We start from the raw sequence: 16,988 nt of genomic DNA, 5'->3' as shown, positions 1-16,988 counted from the left end.
TAATTGAGAACAGTCATTGTTATGCCTGCCACATGGGAAAGAGCCGACACACTCAAAGTATCCAAATCAATATAGTTATAGGTAAAAATAAAAAATGTGTCTTATATTTTATGGAAAAAACTAAACAAACTTTTTGGCCAACATACTTATTGCTATTTTGTTTGAACTACTATTTTTGGGAGTCATTTTATAAGAACACATTAAACTATATATAGTCCTAATCAAACTCATGAGGGCCTCCAGCCTTAGGAATATCAGCGCACTTAAAAATGAACATGACTTGAACTGGAATTCTGTTCATAAATTATCTTCATGACCAAGGCCATTGCCTAAGCTGGTTAGTGCGAAGGTGGCAGATGGATAGGCCTTACCTTGCCATCCATATACTCCAGCCACTGGAGCCCCAGGTTGGTAACAATTCTAGGGGTGCCATCGTCTACTGGGAGGATGTCTACTTGAAACTGCTGAGGTGCTGCTGTCATAATCTGTGGGGGAAACAAAAACAAAAAAAATTTAAAATCCCTCATTATTCACAGACACCTGAAATGTGTCAGGTCCGGAAGCCCTGAAATCAGCTGATGCTTCAGAATGGGTGGCCGAGCCAGTTTCCATCACTTAACACCACTTGGCATGAGGCTTAAGGGAGAATACTGATTGGCCGGGGGAACAACATGAGAAGAAAGGCAAGAAACAAGTGGCCCTCTCGCTGGAATTCCACCTGCGGTGGAGGCTGACTTTTACACACCTATGCATTCTTTAGTGAGTTCAATATTACCCTGAGGTGAAACAATAAACAAAACATTTTCCTTTCAATAACTCCTGTTAAGATTTTCCTGAGAGGCAGACCAAAACCCTCATTAAAATGTTAATGTCAAAGTCTCCAGTGGAACTCTGCCAGACCCAGATGTAAAAAGAGGTTTTCATGGAAAGAAATTTTGTCCTTTCCTTTTTTTTTGGGGGGGGGGGGGGAGAACTATCCAGGTGGGGTAAAGGGGTAGAAGAAATTCAAAGTAAAAGCATTTGTGGAAATAGTGAAGAGAAATTTTGGTTCATAATTTCATTCTCGCGCAGACAGATACACACACAACACAGCCGTGGGGAGTGTGCCGCGGTGCCTCACCGTTTCTGCCGGGGAGAAGGCGGGCTGCCACGCAGGCCTGCAGGTGCTGGCTTTTCAATCTGCGGCAACCCCATCTTCTAAGTAATTTACATTTTTAAAATAACACGCTCCCTCTGGAGACCTGCTGTGACCTTTTATATTTATCAGAGAGGAAGCACTCCTGCTGATTTATTCTGAAATCTTTTCTCTTCTGAAAGTCACACTAACTGGGGAGCAGCTACAGTTTGGGAGAGAGAAGAAAGTGAAAGCGGTGATCTGCCAGGTGGTGCTGCTGGGCAGACGGGAAGGGGAGGGAAATCCTGAGACCGCCCCACCCACAGTTCGCCCAGCTGGGGACGACCTTCTCACAGGCCAAAGGATGCAGAAAGAACTTTCTTCCACGAAAAGAAACTTTCCCATTCTTCATCAAAGTATGAGAGGAACATTGCAGGACAAAGAAGCTGACCCTTTTTGCAATTCTGGAAGCAAAGTAGGTGTGATCGTGTAGCTGGCTAAAATGGCTCCTGCAGAGTCAGAAACAGGTGTCTGAGATGTAGGCGTGTCCACACCCAGCTTCCACCAGAGCTGCAGTTACTCCCGGGGCAGGGTTATGGGACTGCAGGGGACCTGGCTAAGGAACGACGGAATGAGGAAAAATAGCAGGGAAGGTAGTGGAGGGGCTCTCTTAGTGTTTCTCCCAGATGCCTGTACATTAGAAGGGAAAAATTCTCATTAGGGAGTAAAATCCTGATGGCTGCCTGACCTCCAAAGACAAGCCTTTACCTGTTTCCCACGATGGTCCTAGAATGGTAGCCCTGAGGATGATTACAGCCCCAGCTGAGGGTGTTTCCTCGGTATGGCAGTGGGCTAAGTGCTTTCTGTACGCTGCAAAGGCAGGGATCACCCCCATTTTACAGAGAGGAAAGCTGAGGCTTAGAAAGGTTAAATGACTTACAAAGTGACAGAGCTGGACTTTAAATCATTGTCTTTTGGATGTAAAAGCCATACTTTCTTGTTTTCTTAGAGAAAGAGGGGAAGAGAGAGAGAAAGAGAGGGAAAGAAAAAAAAACCGTGAGAGAGAAACATCGATTGGTTGCCTGATATGCACCCCAACCAGGGGCTGAATCCGCAGCCCAGACATTGTGCCCTGAGAGTTGAACCCGCAACCTTTCAGTTTATGGGATGACATTCCAACCGAGCCACACTGGCCAGGTCAAGCTATACTATATGTTTTTAATTTTATAATTTTTTTAGAGAAAGGAGATGAAAGGGGAAAAAAGAGGGCAAGAGCATCGATGCAAGAGAAACACTGATAGGCTGCTTCTCATATGCTCCCCAACTGGGTCAAAAGCCGCAACCTAGGCATGTGCCCTGACCTGGAATCAAACCAGTGACCTTTCGCTTTGTGGGATGATGCCCAGGCAACTGAGCCACACTGGTGAGGGCAGTCATGCTCTTAAGCACTGTTAGTTCTCCATTAGACTGAGAAACTTTGGCTGACTGAGGGAACATATAAAAGAAAAAGACAATCTAAAACACTATGATATTACTGAAAAAAAAAAGATGAAAGAAATATTAAAGGACTAAAGGACAGGTAAAGGGAAAGGAGGAATAATCAGAATAATAACAGAAACTACCAACTTCTATTGAAAGTGTTCATGATGTGCTAAATCATGAGTTAAATACTTTATGTGGATTACCTCTTTGATCCCTAGTCTAATTGAAGCTGGTGATTATTATTGTACCCATTTTACAGAAGAAAGTATCTGTTCAAGGCCAGATCATAAATGACAGAACAGGAACTCAAACAAGGCTATCCTTGGCCTTAAAATGCCACGTTCGGCCCCTGGACAACCTCTGGAATGCTTTGCTATGCCTCCCTTCCCACTGTTTTCACCTCACCTCTTTCCCGCCTTCTTCAATAATAAAGAAGGGATTTGTCCCATCAGAAACAGTGAAGGTGAACCGGTCTCTGAGGGAGTTGCTGCCATCGTGGCTGTAGCTGACCCGGTTCTGGTAGACGTCTTCCATGGTGAAAGTGGAGGTGTGCTGGAATCGCTGCCCGCTGGTGGCTCGCTCGATGGCGCCATGACGCGGTGGCTGCACAATGGTGAATGTGACAGACTCGGCCTGTCGAGGAGGTGAAACGCAAGAGGAGAAGGGAAATTCTTAAGAGAAACCAGATGTGTCCTTGATGGCCAACAGGTGGTCAAGTGTAGCCAAGCCTAAAGACATTTATAAAATGAGGATTGTATTTTCCTTATAGATAATCAAAAAGAAACTCAGGAGGACAATTATATTGGTTCCTATAACTGAATTTATATTCTGGTGTCTTCGGTTGTGATACTAAAACGTTTACATTTATCCTTTGGGGGTGAGAGGGGAAAATCTGAATCCTTAACCTCTCCCAGGATGATAGGAACTAGACCTTTTAATATTATGCATTTCCTTTCTAACCATTTCCCCCACTTTCCCAAAGCTCTTATATACAGAATCCCATATGCATAAGAAGTTTACTTCCCATTTCTAATCACTGCTTCTAGGGTGACACATAGAAGCAAAAATAAAAAGGAAGAAAACCCCACTCAAGACTGTACAATGACTTCCTACCAATTTAGAATAAAATGAAAAGGCCTGACCTGGGCCCACAAGGCCCTTTGTGACCTGGTCCCAGGACTCCTTTCTGGACCCACTCTTCCCCTCTCTGCTTGTTTACTGGGTTCCACCCTCTCGGCCTCTTGTAACTCAAAAGTTTCTAAGTACATTTGACCACAGGGCCTTTGCACTTCTGGTTCTTCTGCACAGAAATGCTCCCAGATAACTGACTGCATTGCTTGCTCTTCTATATCATAACATCTCTGTTCCTCAGAGAAGGCTTTCCTGACCACACTGCTTGAAACACTACACCCACCAGCCCTGGCTGGGTAGCTCAGCTGGTTAGAGCATCATCCCAATACACCAAGGTTGTGGGTTCAAACCCCAGTCAGAACATATACAAGAATCAACCAATGAATGCATGTAAGTGGAACAACAAATTGATATTTCTATCTCCCTTCCTTTCTCTCTCTCTTAAAAAGAGTAAATAAAATAGCATACTCATCAATCTCTATTTCCTTTATCTTGCATTTAGTGTTATTCAGAGCACTCATACTATCTGACGTGGTATTATATGTTCTTCCCTTATTGTATGTCCCCCTAACCAAAGGCTGAAAACCCCCTACAGCTGGAACTGGGTGTGTTTTGTTCCCAGCTGTCGTCTGCATCCAGAGCAGAGCCCAGCACTGCAAGGTGATGGGTCCTTGCTGACAGAGTGAACGGATGAATGAATGAGAGCTGGCACAGGGCACAGGGCTAACTAATAAATGCCGTGGTGCTCTTTTATGGGGGCTAAATCACACCAGGAGATTGCGCCCTTCCCCTGAAGCACCAACGAGAATGAGAGGTCTGGCTCTGCAGGCCCCGTTTTACTGGGTAAGGCCTCGTTCCCTGAAGATATCTCAACTGTAATAATTAGTTGTCATCCAGAGGAGTCTGAGTAAAGGAGGTAAAAATAAGGGAAAATGTAGAGGTACCAAAAGTCCTTGTTCACGTTAATAAGGAGTAATGAAAACATTTGTAGAACATCATCTACCTGATTTTCTATAAATCATCATAAAAATTCAGCATGTTAAAATGATTGTTACTTTGGATTAGGGTTTCAGCAAGTGTATTCATTTTTCTCTTTTCCAGAAGGCCGTGGTCTCTCCTGGGTTTCGGTCCTTCGAGGATACTTGTACTGACCTCCCCATTCTGCCCTCCCCTCGGGATACACAGTCACAAAGCAACAGCTGTCAGGGGATCAGCCTCTCATCCACCCAGAAAACCAGGGGGAAATCTCTTACCTCTGTGTCTGCATCCATGGCCTTGAGCTCAAACTCTGTGATGGTCTTTCTCACTCCCTCCTGTACCCGCATCCCCAAGTTCTGTACAATGGGCAGTGAATCATCCACAGGGCGAATAGTGATATGGAAATTTTGAGTCACCTAGAATGGCACAAATGTGCAGGTTGGAGGAACACATGCCCTCAGCCCCGCACGAGTAGGGGCCCTCTGCTTTCCTTTTCACATCATTCCTGGCAAATCGGACTGACGAGGAACTCAAATATGAGTTCCCTTGGGCAAGAGCCCCAGGGGCTGTCAGAAGCTGCCTCTGTCCTTAGCTGAGAGCAGGGGGAAATGAAGCTCTGATAGCACCAGTGCTCTGCAGACTGGTCTGTGAATGGAGTTTCCCACCTACCTCATTGACTCCATCTGACAGCGTAAAGCTGAAGGCATCTGAGTGTTTCTCAGACTTGCTGGAATGGACATACTGAACATTTCGTGAAGCCAGGTCAGCCTGAGTAAAGGAAGTAATCTGGATACCTAGCAAAAGGAGAGAAGGGAAACAGAAAAAGAATGTAAGAATGCTAGCCATACTCTAAGGCTAGGGACACATCATAAGTAGGGTCCTTTGTATTTTTCTCATAGCATTTATGTGCTTCTCCTTGAGACCTTGAGTTGGGGTTGTTTGCGTACTGGTTTCCTACAACAGCGTATGTTGTATGGAAGCACATTAACTTAATTTGCACTCAATAAATGCTACTCTCCTCTCCTTTAGGGTGTATGTATGCAGGTCGAATCTGTGAAAGGGAGAGCCATTGCCTGCTTGCCCAAACTCCTCTTTTAGGTTATATGTTCCCCCGTAGCCTCACAGTCCTTTCTAAAAGCCTGCCCTGATTTCTAACACTGTGCAGTGGTGTAGCTTTTGAACCCTGGACTAATAGGGCTTGGCTAAACCTAGCCTTGTTTCTGTGATTGTCAAGGCTTCCCCAGCCTACATTGTTTTACTGGATATTCTTCAAGGTCACTTTCAAGTCTCTCTCTTAAAAGGCCCCTCTCAAGGTCTATGATTCTAGTTTCTCATATACCACTCTAGCCAGACTGACAGCGAATTTACTGCATGACTTGGGGCTTTGAACAATCAGTCTAAATCAACTCTAAAAGGGCCTACGTATCCACTGTCCTTTAAGAGCTTGATAGAAACATGTTAAATGTTTTCCAGAGTCTTTTTAAAAGTGCAAAGATCTAAAGTGATTTTTAATAATGCCAAAGTATCCCACAAGTGAATAACATCTCTATGGTTTCATTTTTATTTTTTAAAATTTTTTATTTAATAAATTTTATTGTATTTTTTCATTACTATTTAGTTCCCTTATACCTCCCTCCTTCCCGTAATCACCACACTATTGTCCATATCCGTGAGTCCCTTTTTCCTTTCTGTACAATCCCTCCACCCTACTAGCTGTCATCTGCTCTCCATCTATGAGTCTGTCTCTACTTTGCTTGTTAGCTCAGTTTGTTCATTAGATTCTATACATGACTGAAACCATATGGTATTTGTTTTTGCCTAGCTTATTTAATTTAGCATAATGTTCTTCAGATCCATCCATACTTTTGCAAAGGGTAAAACCTTCTTTTTTACTGCCCAGTAGTATTGTATTGTGTAAATGTCCCATGGTTGTTTTATCCATTCATTTACTGATGGGCACTTGGGCTGCTTCCATATCTTGGCGATTGTAAATAATGCTGCAATGAACACAGGGGTGCTTATGTTCTTTCAAGTTAGTGTTTTGGGTTCCTTTGGATATATTCCCATAAATAGGATTGCTGGGTCCAAAGGTAGATCCATCACTAATTTTTTGAGTTATCTCCATACTGCTTTCTACAGTGGCTGCACCAATCAGCATCCCCGCCAACAACTGTAGAAAGGTTTCCCTTTCTCCACATCCTCTCCAGCATTTGGTTGTTCATTATTTTATTGATGAGAGTCATTCTGATAGGCATGAGATGATATCTCATTGTGGTTTTAATTTGTATTTCTCTGATGATTAGTGATGACCACACACAAGAATAAATTCAAAATGGATTCAAGACTTAAATGTTAGACACCAAAACCATAAAAATTGTAGAAGAAAACACAGGCAACAAAATCTCAGATGTTGCTCATAGCAATATTTTATCAGATATATCTCCCCAGGCAAGGGAAACAAAAGAAAAAAAGAAACAAATGGAACCACATTAAACTAAAAAGTTTTTGCCCAGCAAAGGAAAACATCAACAAAGTAAAAAGACAATACACAGAATAGGAGAACGTAGTTGCAGACACATCTGATAAGGCATTAAAATCCAAAATTTATAAAGAACTTACAAAACTCAACACTAAAAAACAAATGAATGAACAACCCAGTTAAAAAATGGGCAAGGGACCTGAATAGACACTTCTCCAAAGAGAACATACAAATGGCCAATAGACACATGAAAAGATGCTCAATGTCACTAATCATCAGAAATGCAAATTAAAACCACAACGAGATCTCTGTGTTTTTAAATCTGACAACATTTGGTGCAAAATTCTTGCTTCCATGTTAGGCTTCTGGGACTCACCCTCTGGCACCAGCCAAGACTGAAACAGCCCCTCAACACCAATTCTCCGTGTCTGACATGGGTGTTGAGGTGTTAATCCACTTAATCTAATCCTCCTGTTTGGTCCTGGAATTCATTTGCTGCTGCCCAGGATTTATTATTTGTCTTTGAAATCCTGGAAAAATCGGTTTAGCTTTTCTGTATAAAACCCCAGAGATTCTACTTTTATTGTGACACCAGTCTCACAGCTGTCTCAAATAATAATAATAAACCTGCATGGTTTATATTTGCATCTCTATCAACTGAAATTTGTCGCCCAGATACAATAGCCTGCTGATATCGGGGCATTAATTTTTTGATGAGGCATTTTATATTTCTGTGCTTGCTGCATCAGCTCTTGACAGGCAGGAAAGGGAAAAATGTAGCCCCCCTTTCTCACAGCCTTGTCTTGCTGTCTGGACAGAAATCCATACCAATTCTTTAAAAATTTAATAACTTCAGGCTGGCTGAGCTGAGGAATTTAAATCTCTCCCCCCGCTGTGACTCCATCCTCATAGCTCATGGGGAAATACTTGTGTGGGTTGTCGCAGTCTAACAGTCACTTACTTCACTCTTCTCTTCATGGGAGTTTAAGACTGACTGATAAAGGCGACAGAATTTTCCTTCCTCTTGGGAAGGAAGTGACAGGATTGATTTTTTAAAAACATTTTTATTGAGAAGAAATGGACATATAATAAGTTGCACATATTTAAAGTGTACAATTGCACAAGCTTTGGCACATCCATAAAACCATGACCTTAATCAAAATAGTGAACATATCCATCACCCCACAGTTTCCAGGTGACACTCTGTAATCCTCCATCCTTTCCATCCACTCCCCTATCCCCAAGTAATAAATAAATTGCTTTCTGTCACTCTAGATTAGCTGGCATTTTCTCTTTTATAAACAGATTCGTATCATATGTCCTATTGTGTGCATGGTTTCTTCCACTTGGCATAATTATGTGGCGATGCATCTGCATTGCAGCACGAGTTAACACTCATTCCTTTTCATTGCGGGGCAGTGTCCCATCTTGTGCATGTGTCGTAGTTTGCTTATCCATTCACCCCGTTGATGGACATTTATGTTATTTCCAGTTTGAGGCTGTTATAAATAAAGCTGTTATGGTCATTTGTGTACCAGTCTTTGTACAGACTTAAGTTTTCATTCCTTTTGGGTAAATATCTAAGAGTGAAATGGCTAGAACATATGCTGGGTATAACTTTTTAGGAAACTGAAAAACTATTTTCCAAAGCAGGCAGTACCCCTTTCTGTTCCCACCAGCAGTGCCTGAGAGCTCTAGGCTTGATCTTAGTAGGCCTTTCCCAGTTCTATCTAGAAAACACTGAACACATAAGCATGTATAAAAATACTATGTTAGGCTTCCTTATATATATTAGGTTTTATCTTTTAGCAACTCTGAGAGGTCAAGGCTGGCATAGCACTTCTATTTTTATAGATTAGGACACTGCAATACAATTAGAAAGGCAATGTGACCTTTCCTAGGTCACACAGGTGACATGGGGACAGAGCCGAGACTGGAACTCAAGGTGGTCTGACTCCAAAGTTTATGCCTGCGAGGAGCTCTTTTTGTAAAACTCATCTAGCCTTCTCAGACTAGACAGGGAGCCTCTTGGATATCATCTTTATCTTTTAATTTTTTTTCAATATAAAAGTAATATATGCCTTTTTAAAAAGATGTGAAAAGCACAAGAAAGTAGTAAAGAATCACAAAAACCACTCATACATCTAACCACTGAAATATCAGCACTATAGTATTTGTGAATTGAAGTGTTTCTTATCCTTTATTCATTATAACCTTTTTCTTATCTTAAATATTGATTTTGATGGGGTATTTACTATTATCATCTGAATGATATCGACAATTAAGTGCCAGAAGGTGATACACTGCATCTAGAATGTAAGCTTCAGGAAGCCAAGTATTTTGGTGGTTTCTTGACTAATGTGCACCTAGCATAGTGCCTGGCACACAGTAGGTACTCAAAACATATTTGGTGAATGAATTTAGTTCACTCACTATAATTGATATCTAAGAGGCCCTCCTGAGCACAGATTTTTCAATCTCTCTACTTTTTTCAATTTGAACCTTTGCTAATTGGGCACTGGAAGGCCTTAGCTACTCAAGATGGTGTTTCTAATATACCCACTGGCTGTCATGGCAGGTTTGAAATATCCTGAAGGCTTTTAATCCCACTGAAGGTATTTGCAGTCACCGACCTGCTGGCTGAACTCTGTATCTGGCAGTGTTGCAGAGACCTATGTCAGCCCTGCTAGTGTTTCCAATTCCCCTGAAGGCCAGCATGTTAGAGAAAATCCTGTCCAGGTCAGGGAGGTGGCATGGGGATAAGCGCCTCCCCGAGAGGAGATGAGGGGGTTGCCTGGGCCTCCTGCGTCCCACACGCACGGCCGGAGAGGGCTCTGTGCACGCTGTTGGTGTCTCTCTGCGAGGTCCTGCCACAGGAGAGGCTCAGCCCTTCTGCTCCAGATTTTCCTCAAAGCCTCTGGTTATGAGCTAAACTGTGCCCCACCCGCCCCCAGAAACTGATATGTTGAAGTCCTAACCCCTCAGTACCTCACATGTGACATTCCCTGGACACAAGATCGTCGCAGATGTACCGGGTAATTAATTAAGATGAGGTCACTAGGGAGGTGCCTGATCCAGTACGACTGTTGTCCTTGTAAAAGGAGAAACTTTGACACAAATATACACATACAGAGAGAACGCCGGGCGAACACGAAGAAGGCCACTTATAATCCAAGGAGAGAGGCCTGGAAGAGGTCCTTCCATCAGACAAAACCTACCGTACTGACACTGTCATCCCGGACCTACAGGGGTCCCACCTGCGAGACAATACATTTCTGCGTAAGCCGCACAGTGTGCTGTATGGGGCACGGCAGCCGGCAGGCTCATACACCTCTGCTCTAGGGGGGACCCGCAGGAAGACAATGGCTGTGTCCTATTTTGGTTGGTGTCATAGTACTGAGAGAGGCTGATATAAGAATACCTTTGCTCCAATATCACTTAGGGGGGAGTCTTTCCTGACTCACCCACCCCTCTCTCAAGCAGAACTTGCTGTCCTTTGGCTCCCACTGTCCTCTGTCACATGCTGTCACAGCTGCTAAGGCGCAAGTGCACCTGTGTACTGCGTGTCTGGAACTTCTGAAACAGAAGTTTCCTCCTGCAGAAGCTCCACAGTAAATAACAGTGAGATCCGGTGCTGTTCCGGAGACACCTGACTCCAGTACCACCCCTCCCTGACTTGAAACACACAGCGCCCAACTCTCGGCTAAGCAGCTGAACCGCAGTTTGGGTTCTTGCCACAAGGATATGACCAAAGTGACGCGTGTTCTTCTAGTAGCACTCCTGGAAGGATATGGATGGGGGCTCCCCGCTCTTTCTCCCTGGCTGCTCGCTGGGGGTGACAGCAACTACAGTAGTTCTTAGGCCAGAAGTGGGAGCCATGTGTTGGGGCCACCAGGCTGTGTGGGCCACCTGTCTCTTAATTTTTCTGCGAAGGAAGGTAAAACGTCTTGTTTCAGGCACTGTATTTTGAAGCCTCTTTATCCCAACAGCTAAGCTTCTGTCCTAATAATTTAGTTCCTTCCTCTGATTTACTAAGAAAAAGAGAATCTTTCTGGCCCCTGAGATGAGGGGGTGGCCACCTCATCCTTGAAACGAGCACTTGCGGGACTAGACTCCACGGGGGAAGGAGGCTCATGGTGTCTGCCTTCCACACACTGTGGATGGGCAGGCGGCTGCTACATCTCCCCAGGGGCAAAAAGAGGATCTTCACAGACCCCTGTCTATCTGTCTGTCTAAATAGAACAACCAATTACCACTGGCTGACCAAGAAAGACAGCGTGAAAATAAGTTCCCTTCCCAGTGAACCATCAAGAAGATGTCTGCAGACACTGGTGGCAAAAGATCATTGGAAGAGGCGTCTCTTCCAAAGAGGCATCTCTTCCAAAGTAGCTCAGGGCCTGCCCGACAGACACTGTGTTCTTCCCAGAAAGACCAGGCCCAGCACAACCCCATCTCCCGGCAGAGCATCATCACCCACTGAGACAAATGGGCTGAGTGGCTGCTGCTCTTCCAGCTGTGGCCAGTTGCCTTAAGAGGAAGCAATGAGTCATCAACATGGACTTCCTCTGAAAAGAAGACCTTGGACATTTAAAAAGAATCAAATGCATGAAAATATTCTCACTTAGGGAGACTAGGAAGTAGAGGATGATGAAGAAATGCTACAGAAAGGACTCAGTGTAGGATTCCTGCCCTATTAGCAATGGGAAGGGGTCCCCAAGAATAACAAGGAGGGGACTATACCCTGTATCTGGTCTACCTAAGAGTTACTAGAAACAGGTGAACTGAGAAAAACTGGTGGGCACGGGAGACTGCATGGATTAAGAAGTCAAATCTGGAGGAAAAGAGCAGGTGAAGAAAGGGTCCCAGGTAGAGAGAGCCACCCCCCTATTTTGGGGGGGCACTTTCCCAAGTGGAAGGAGAAGTGTGTTCATCTAGGGGTTGCTCTCTAAACAGCACTGGTTTGATCTTGGCAGACAGAATTTAAGCCTAGTGATGCTGAGGCTGTAAACACAGAAAAGGCGAATTTGGAGCAGCCTCACAGGGGACTCAACACAGCCTGGGGTCAGAGAAGAGCCAGGGCTGTGATTTAGCAGCACGCAGGCTCAACTCCCTTGAAAGCCCTGTGTGGCGTGCATGCAGTTGCCCAACACAACAGCCAAGAGTCTGCCCTTTCATCTTTGGACAGATACAATCAGCAACCTGACAGAATCCTGGCAGAAGCAATTAGCTCATGAATTAGTTATTAAATATCTCATGCAGCCAAGGTCTTGAGAGTGCTGATCCGCATACTTCTCCTGGGAACTGGGGGACAAAAGGGTAGGCCACCGGCTTTCATTTGCATAAGGGTTCTGGCCAATCTGTCCATCCCTCCTCCCACCCTCCTACTGCAGGCACAGAACACTCCTTCCTCTAGCATCACTGTGGACCTGACATGGTCTGCCCTCCTCACCTCCACCTCCCCACCACCTTCCACCTCTGGAACTCATCTCCCACCACCCTCTCCCTCTGCTCTGCCACAGGCGGTCTCCTTGCTGACTCTGGTGTGCCTGGCTGATCCTGCCTCTGGATGTGACCCTCGCTCATCCCTCCTTCTGGATTGCTCTTTCCTTATCTATCAGTTTGGCTGGTCCCCTTGCTTTCTTTAGATCTGTGCTCAAATGTCATTGTATTATTAGGGAGGCCCCCCCTTACCCGGTGCCCCCTGTGCACCCTGCCAATGCCCTTATTTCTCCCCCGCACTCATCATCAGTGATATATGCTGTTTTTTCTTTTTTGATATATGATGTATTTGCTTGCTTGTTTGCTTACTGTCTGGCTCCCTGCATTACAAGGTTAGTACCATCAGGGAAAGTAATTCCCCTGTTTCGCTATTTTCCTGTTTGGATGAAGTCTCTGTAACCTAACCTCCAAAGAAAAGCAATGAAGATCTAAGTCTCCTGCAAGTTATCACTGCCTACATGATGCAGGAAATAGAGACAATTCTACCTTTAGATTGTTTATTCAGCAAGTATCTCTTGTCCTTCACCTCCCTTCTAACTGCCAAGTTCTATAGTTCTCTTCCTGGAATTCCGTCCTGCCATCCCTCCTTCCTACAAGCAGCTATTGTTCATTGAATACTCACTAGGTACCGGGTATGATCTCCTACATTACTCTCCCCTTACTGCACCTACTATCGCCCCCCTGGGTGAAGCCTCACTAGCTCCCATCTGGCCAAATGTGAAACTTCCTACACACTGTCACTGCCTCGTCTCTCCTTCTTTTGGTTCATCCTGGTGGGCACTAGGTGAATTTCACTTCCTTTCCCTCCTCCAAATTCTGCAGGGACTGCCTATTGAAGTAAATAGAAATTACTTATCTAAGCCTTAAAAACCCTCTATAAAATGTCCATTTCCCCAGGAGCCCTATCTATTTCTATTTTTAGAATATATGCTTTAGCTAAACTAGCCCAGTCATTTTTTTAGAAAAATGTGCCCACATGCTGTTCCCATCTCTGGAAATAATACCATTTCTGTCTGCCCAGACTCTGTCTTCCAAGGGCACTTGTAAATGCCTCCACCAGGCACCTTCCCAGCAGATGCAGCCTCGCCCACTTCTGAACTCTTATGACACCAGCTTTCCACAGTTCTTAGCACTCCTGCCATCATCTTCCCTGAGTTATGGTTATCTGCAGGAAAGAGGTTCCTTATCTCACCCAGTAGAAAACTCTGGAAGGGCAAAATTGTATTTTATTTATCTTTTTTTACTTTCCCCAGCAGCAGCTACACTAGAGTTTTGCTCAATACATGTGTTCACTTGCTCTTTGCTGGATTAAACTGTTAAGCACAGTGCATTACACTATGCCTGGTGCTCAAATACTTTAAAAGAAGAACAGGGTACAGTGTTTGCCCTGCAGAAACTGACAATATAATTATGGAGACAAGATCGCTTATATAAAACTGTACATTTTTATTCAACTTTCAGCAAGTTATGATTGAGCATCTACTGTGTGCGAAGTGTAACGTAAGGCCATATGTAATAGTCAGAATCAGTGATGCAGACAATAAATACCAATAAAGGTGGATTCTAGGTGTACATGTACACATTCTGTGGCTGCCCCCTTACACTTACCAAATGCCCAGTTTTTGGTTTGATGAAGCAAGAGTAATAGGCTTACCCGGCGATGCTGTGTGCTCCAGGTGGCCCAGCTGGGGCTGTCTGGTGATTCTGTAAGTCAGTTCTGCAGGCCCGCTCTCCTGGTCAGTGGCAGAGAGCTGCAGAGTGGTGATTTTCTTCACTGAGTTTTCGTCCAAGACAAGCCCTTTATTGGTGCTGATGACTGGTGGGGATTTGTCCTCTGAAAATATTAGAAGTAGTGATTTGAAATGGGATATTCCAGTCTCCTTTTTTCAATTCTAGACCTGGTACCCACAGGTAAGATCAGAATAGCCCTTAGACCTGTGCCTCAGACAGATGGAGAGAGAGTGCCCCAGGGAGCCAGGGTACCAGACATCAAGGCTGTGATTCCAGATTTCCTTACCAGTTGAGAAAAGGAAAGGATCAGCCTCCAGGTATTCACAGTATAGACTATTTAACCTCAGAACTGCTGATGTACTGTTAGAAACCCAGTGCCCCCTTACCTAAAACACTGATGGAAAATGACTGGTTGATCAACCTGTTGCCTTCTCCATCAACCACATCAAATTTAAAAACAAAGTTCCCACCAGATTCTCCTTTTCTGTGACTGTATTCTACTTGGCCTGTAAAAAGAACAACAACAAATCAAGATTTGCTACTGATTTTGTTTCTGAAGTGCGAGGTGGAAATTCGATTGCTATCCACACCAAGGAATCAATTAACACCTTCCTCACTTTGACATTGCTTTTGACATTTTAATCTAAAGTTTTCATTTCCTCCTTTCCTCTCCCACTATGAACTTCCTCATAAACACCTCTAGATTAAAATCACCCTGAACAGCATTGCTTAGGGCTGAGTCTCAGCTGTTGGGGAAGAGCTGGAGAAAGTCACATGAATCAGTAGATCAGCAAAGTTGTTCACGTGGAAAATGTGCGGTGACCGCACTCACGTCACTGGTGTGACCCTCGAATAGATCCATATCCCGAAACAAGGGGTGCAGTGCTGTGGCCCGCGTTCTCCCAGAAAGCACCACTTCCAATTCCCAAAACAGCCTTAAATCATTTTTGGAACAACATGAGAAATAACCAACCAAAGAATAAATAGATAAACAGAGCAAGTCAACTCTACTTAGAAGTCAGAAGGACCCCAGGGAGACGTGCAGTACGCTAGGTTGCTGTGAGCCCGCAGTGCTGCTTCTAGTACCTAGGGATGTAAGTACGACCAGACTTCTAAGAAGAGGTGCTTGGTCTCATTTTTTAGGAAAAAACACTGATGTAAGAAATAATCAAAGACTTACTAACCCATTGCTTATTCTGTCCCCTTAATTAAAGTACAGACAGGGGCAATGAGAATTAGCCATGTTCATTCTTGAACAGGACCCTTATTTCTGCACCTCGGGGGCATATTTGCACCTTTAAGTGGAATTGTACACCCTCACATGATGTTGGATTACTCCCCCCACCATGTGTAACTTGCCCCTTTTCTACCCCTGAATGCACTGTACGGTGACTATGTAGCAGTTAACATTTATGCTTTTACATTACATCAGCATTTCCTGGAGGAGGGATGAGCTATGTAATCTCCCCCAGGCAGCTCCAATTTATGCCCTTCCATTTTGCTTAGTTCATTAACTTGCGCTCTTTGGGGGAGCTGAAAAGAGATATAAATTGTTCACCTCAGGCAGGCAAAATTTTCACCTAAATCCATCCTAATTCACTCCTTTTCCCTTTTCCTCTCTCTCGCACACTTCTTAGCATCACAGCAAGTCAAAACATTTTCCCCCCTCTGCAATAGCCCTAAATTTTATCAGTGCTATGTCAAAGAAAGACATGGACGAAACCAAAGAGGGACAGGATAAAGGGTGGGCAGTGGGGATGGCTGGGGTAGGCGGAAAATGGAGACAACTGTACTGGAACAACAATATAAATAAATAAATAAATACCATATGATCTCACCTTTAACAGGAATCTAAACAACAAAAGAAACAAGCAAGCAAAATAAAAACAAAGACACTGAAATAGAGAACAGGGGGGATAGCGACCAGAGGGGACAGGGGAGGAAATTTCTGGGGGAAAAGGGGAAGGATTTAGAGGAACTAGTATAAAGGACACATGGACAACAACTAAGGGGGGTGGAAATGGGAGGGAGGTGGGGAGCACGGGGGGGGGGGGGTGGGCTGGGATGGGAGTAAAAGACAGAAAACTGTACTTGAAAAATAATTAAATAAAAAAAAAGACTGAGGAGACAAGAAAGAAGAAATGAAGTTATAACTCAGCTCTTATTCAAAACAAAGAGTATGTGCTGCCATAGGCGACCAGACATTTAACTCCCACTTCGCTCTTGTGGGTGGAGCTGGTGAGGCGGAGGAGAACTGGCTGACCTTGGCTGATGTCAGCCTGGGTGAAACTTCGGATGGGGCCTCTGACGGAGATTTGCTCCAGGCTGCCACGCCGCGCCACCTGCAGGCGCCCTGCTCTAGGATCTTCCTTCACGATGTACGTCACCTCACTTTCCTCTGAGTCCGGGTCCGTCACTTTCAAGTGCTGTTCTGTGACGCGTGCAGTAGACCCTGGAAGGCAATGAGAGATGTAGGTCATTTCCCTCATTGCCTTTGAATAGGATGTCAAATCATTTCAGGAGACTGCAGAGTAAATTGTCACACATTCTCTGGGTGAGTAAGTACCAGGTGCT

The 16,988-nt window shown here is 44.3% G+C and overlaps 1 protein-coding gene across 3 annotated transcripts in view; it reads right to left on the bottom strand.

Annotated features, from left to right (window-relative positions):
- FRAS1 (Fraser extracellular matrix complex subunit 1) overlaps positions 1-16,988 on the bottom strand; it is a 420,604-nt gene that overhangs the window by 61,474 nt on the left and 342,142 nt on the right. For all 3 annotated transcript variants that reach the window (XM_037147065.2, XM_053655681.1, XM_053655680.1), the window contains 7 exons: positions 16,678-16,866; positions 14,801-14,920; positions 14,338-14,517; positions 5,375-5,499; positions 4,981-5,121; positions 3,002-3,229; positions 372-485 (listed from right to left, as the gene is read on the bottom strand). In XM_037147065.2, the coding sequence (XP_037002960.2) occupies positions 372-485; positions 3,002-3,229; positions 4,981-5,121; positions 5,375-5,499; positions 14,338-14,517; positions 14,801-14,920; positions 16,678-16,866 (1,097 nt within the window). The remainder of the gene's footprint in view (positions 1-371; positions 486-3,001; positions 3,230-4,980; positions 5,122-5,374; positions 5,500-14,337; positions 14,518-14,800; positions 14,921-16,677; positions 16,867-16,988) is intronic.

The sequence above is a fragment of the Artibeus jamaicensis genome, unplaced genomic scaffold, assembly GCF_021234435.1.
Source record: "Artibeus jamaicensis isolate MK-2021 breed Jamaican fruit bat unplaced genomic scaffold, CSHL_Jam_final scaffold_1031, whole genome shotgun sequence".
Taxonomy (NCBI): domain Eukaryota; kingdom Metazoa; phylum Chordata; class Mammalia; order Chiroptera; family Phyllostomidae; genus Artibeus; species Artibeus jamaicensis.
Note: the sequence above shows the minus strand (reverse complement) of the source record. Positions and strands in the feature narration are given on the sequence as shown.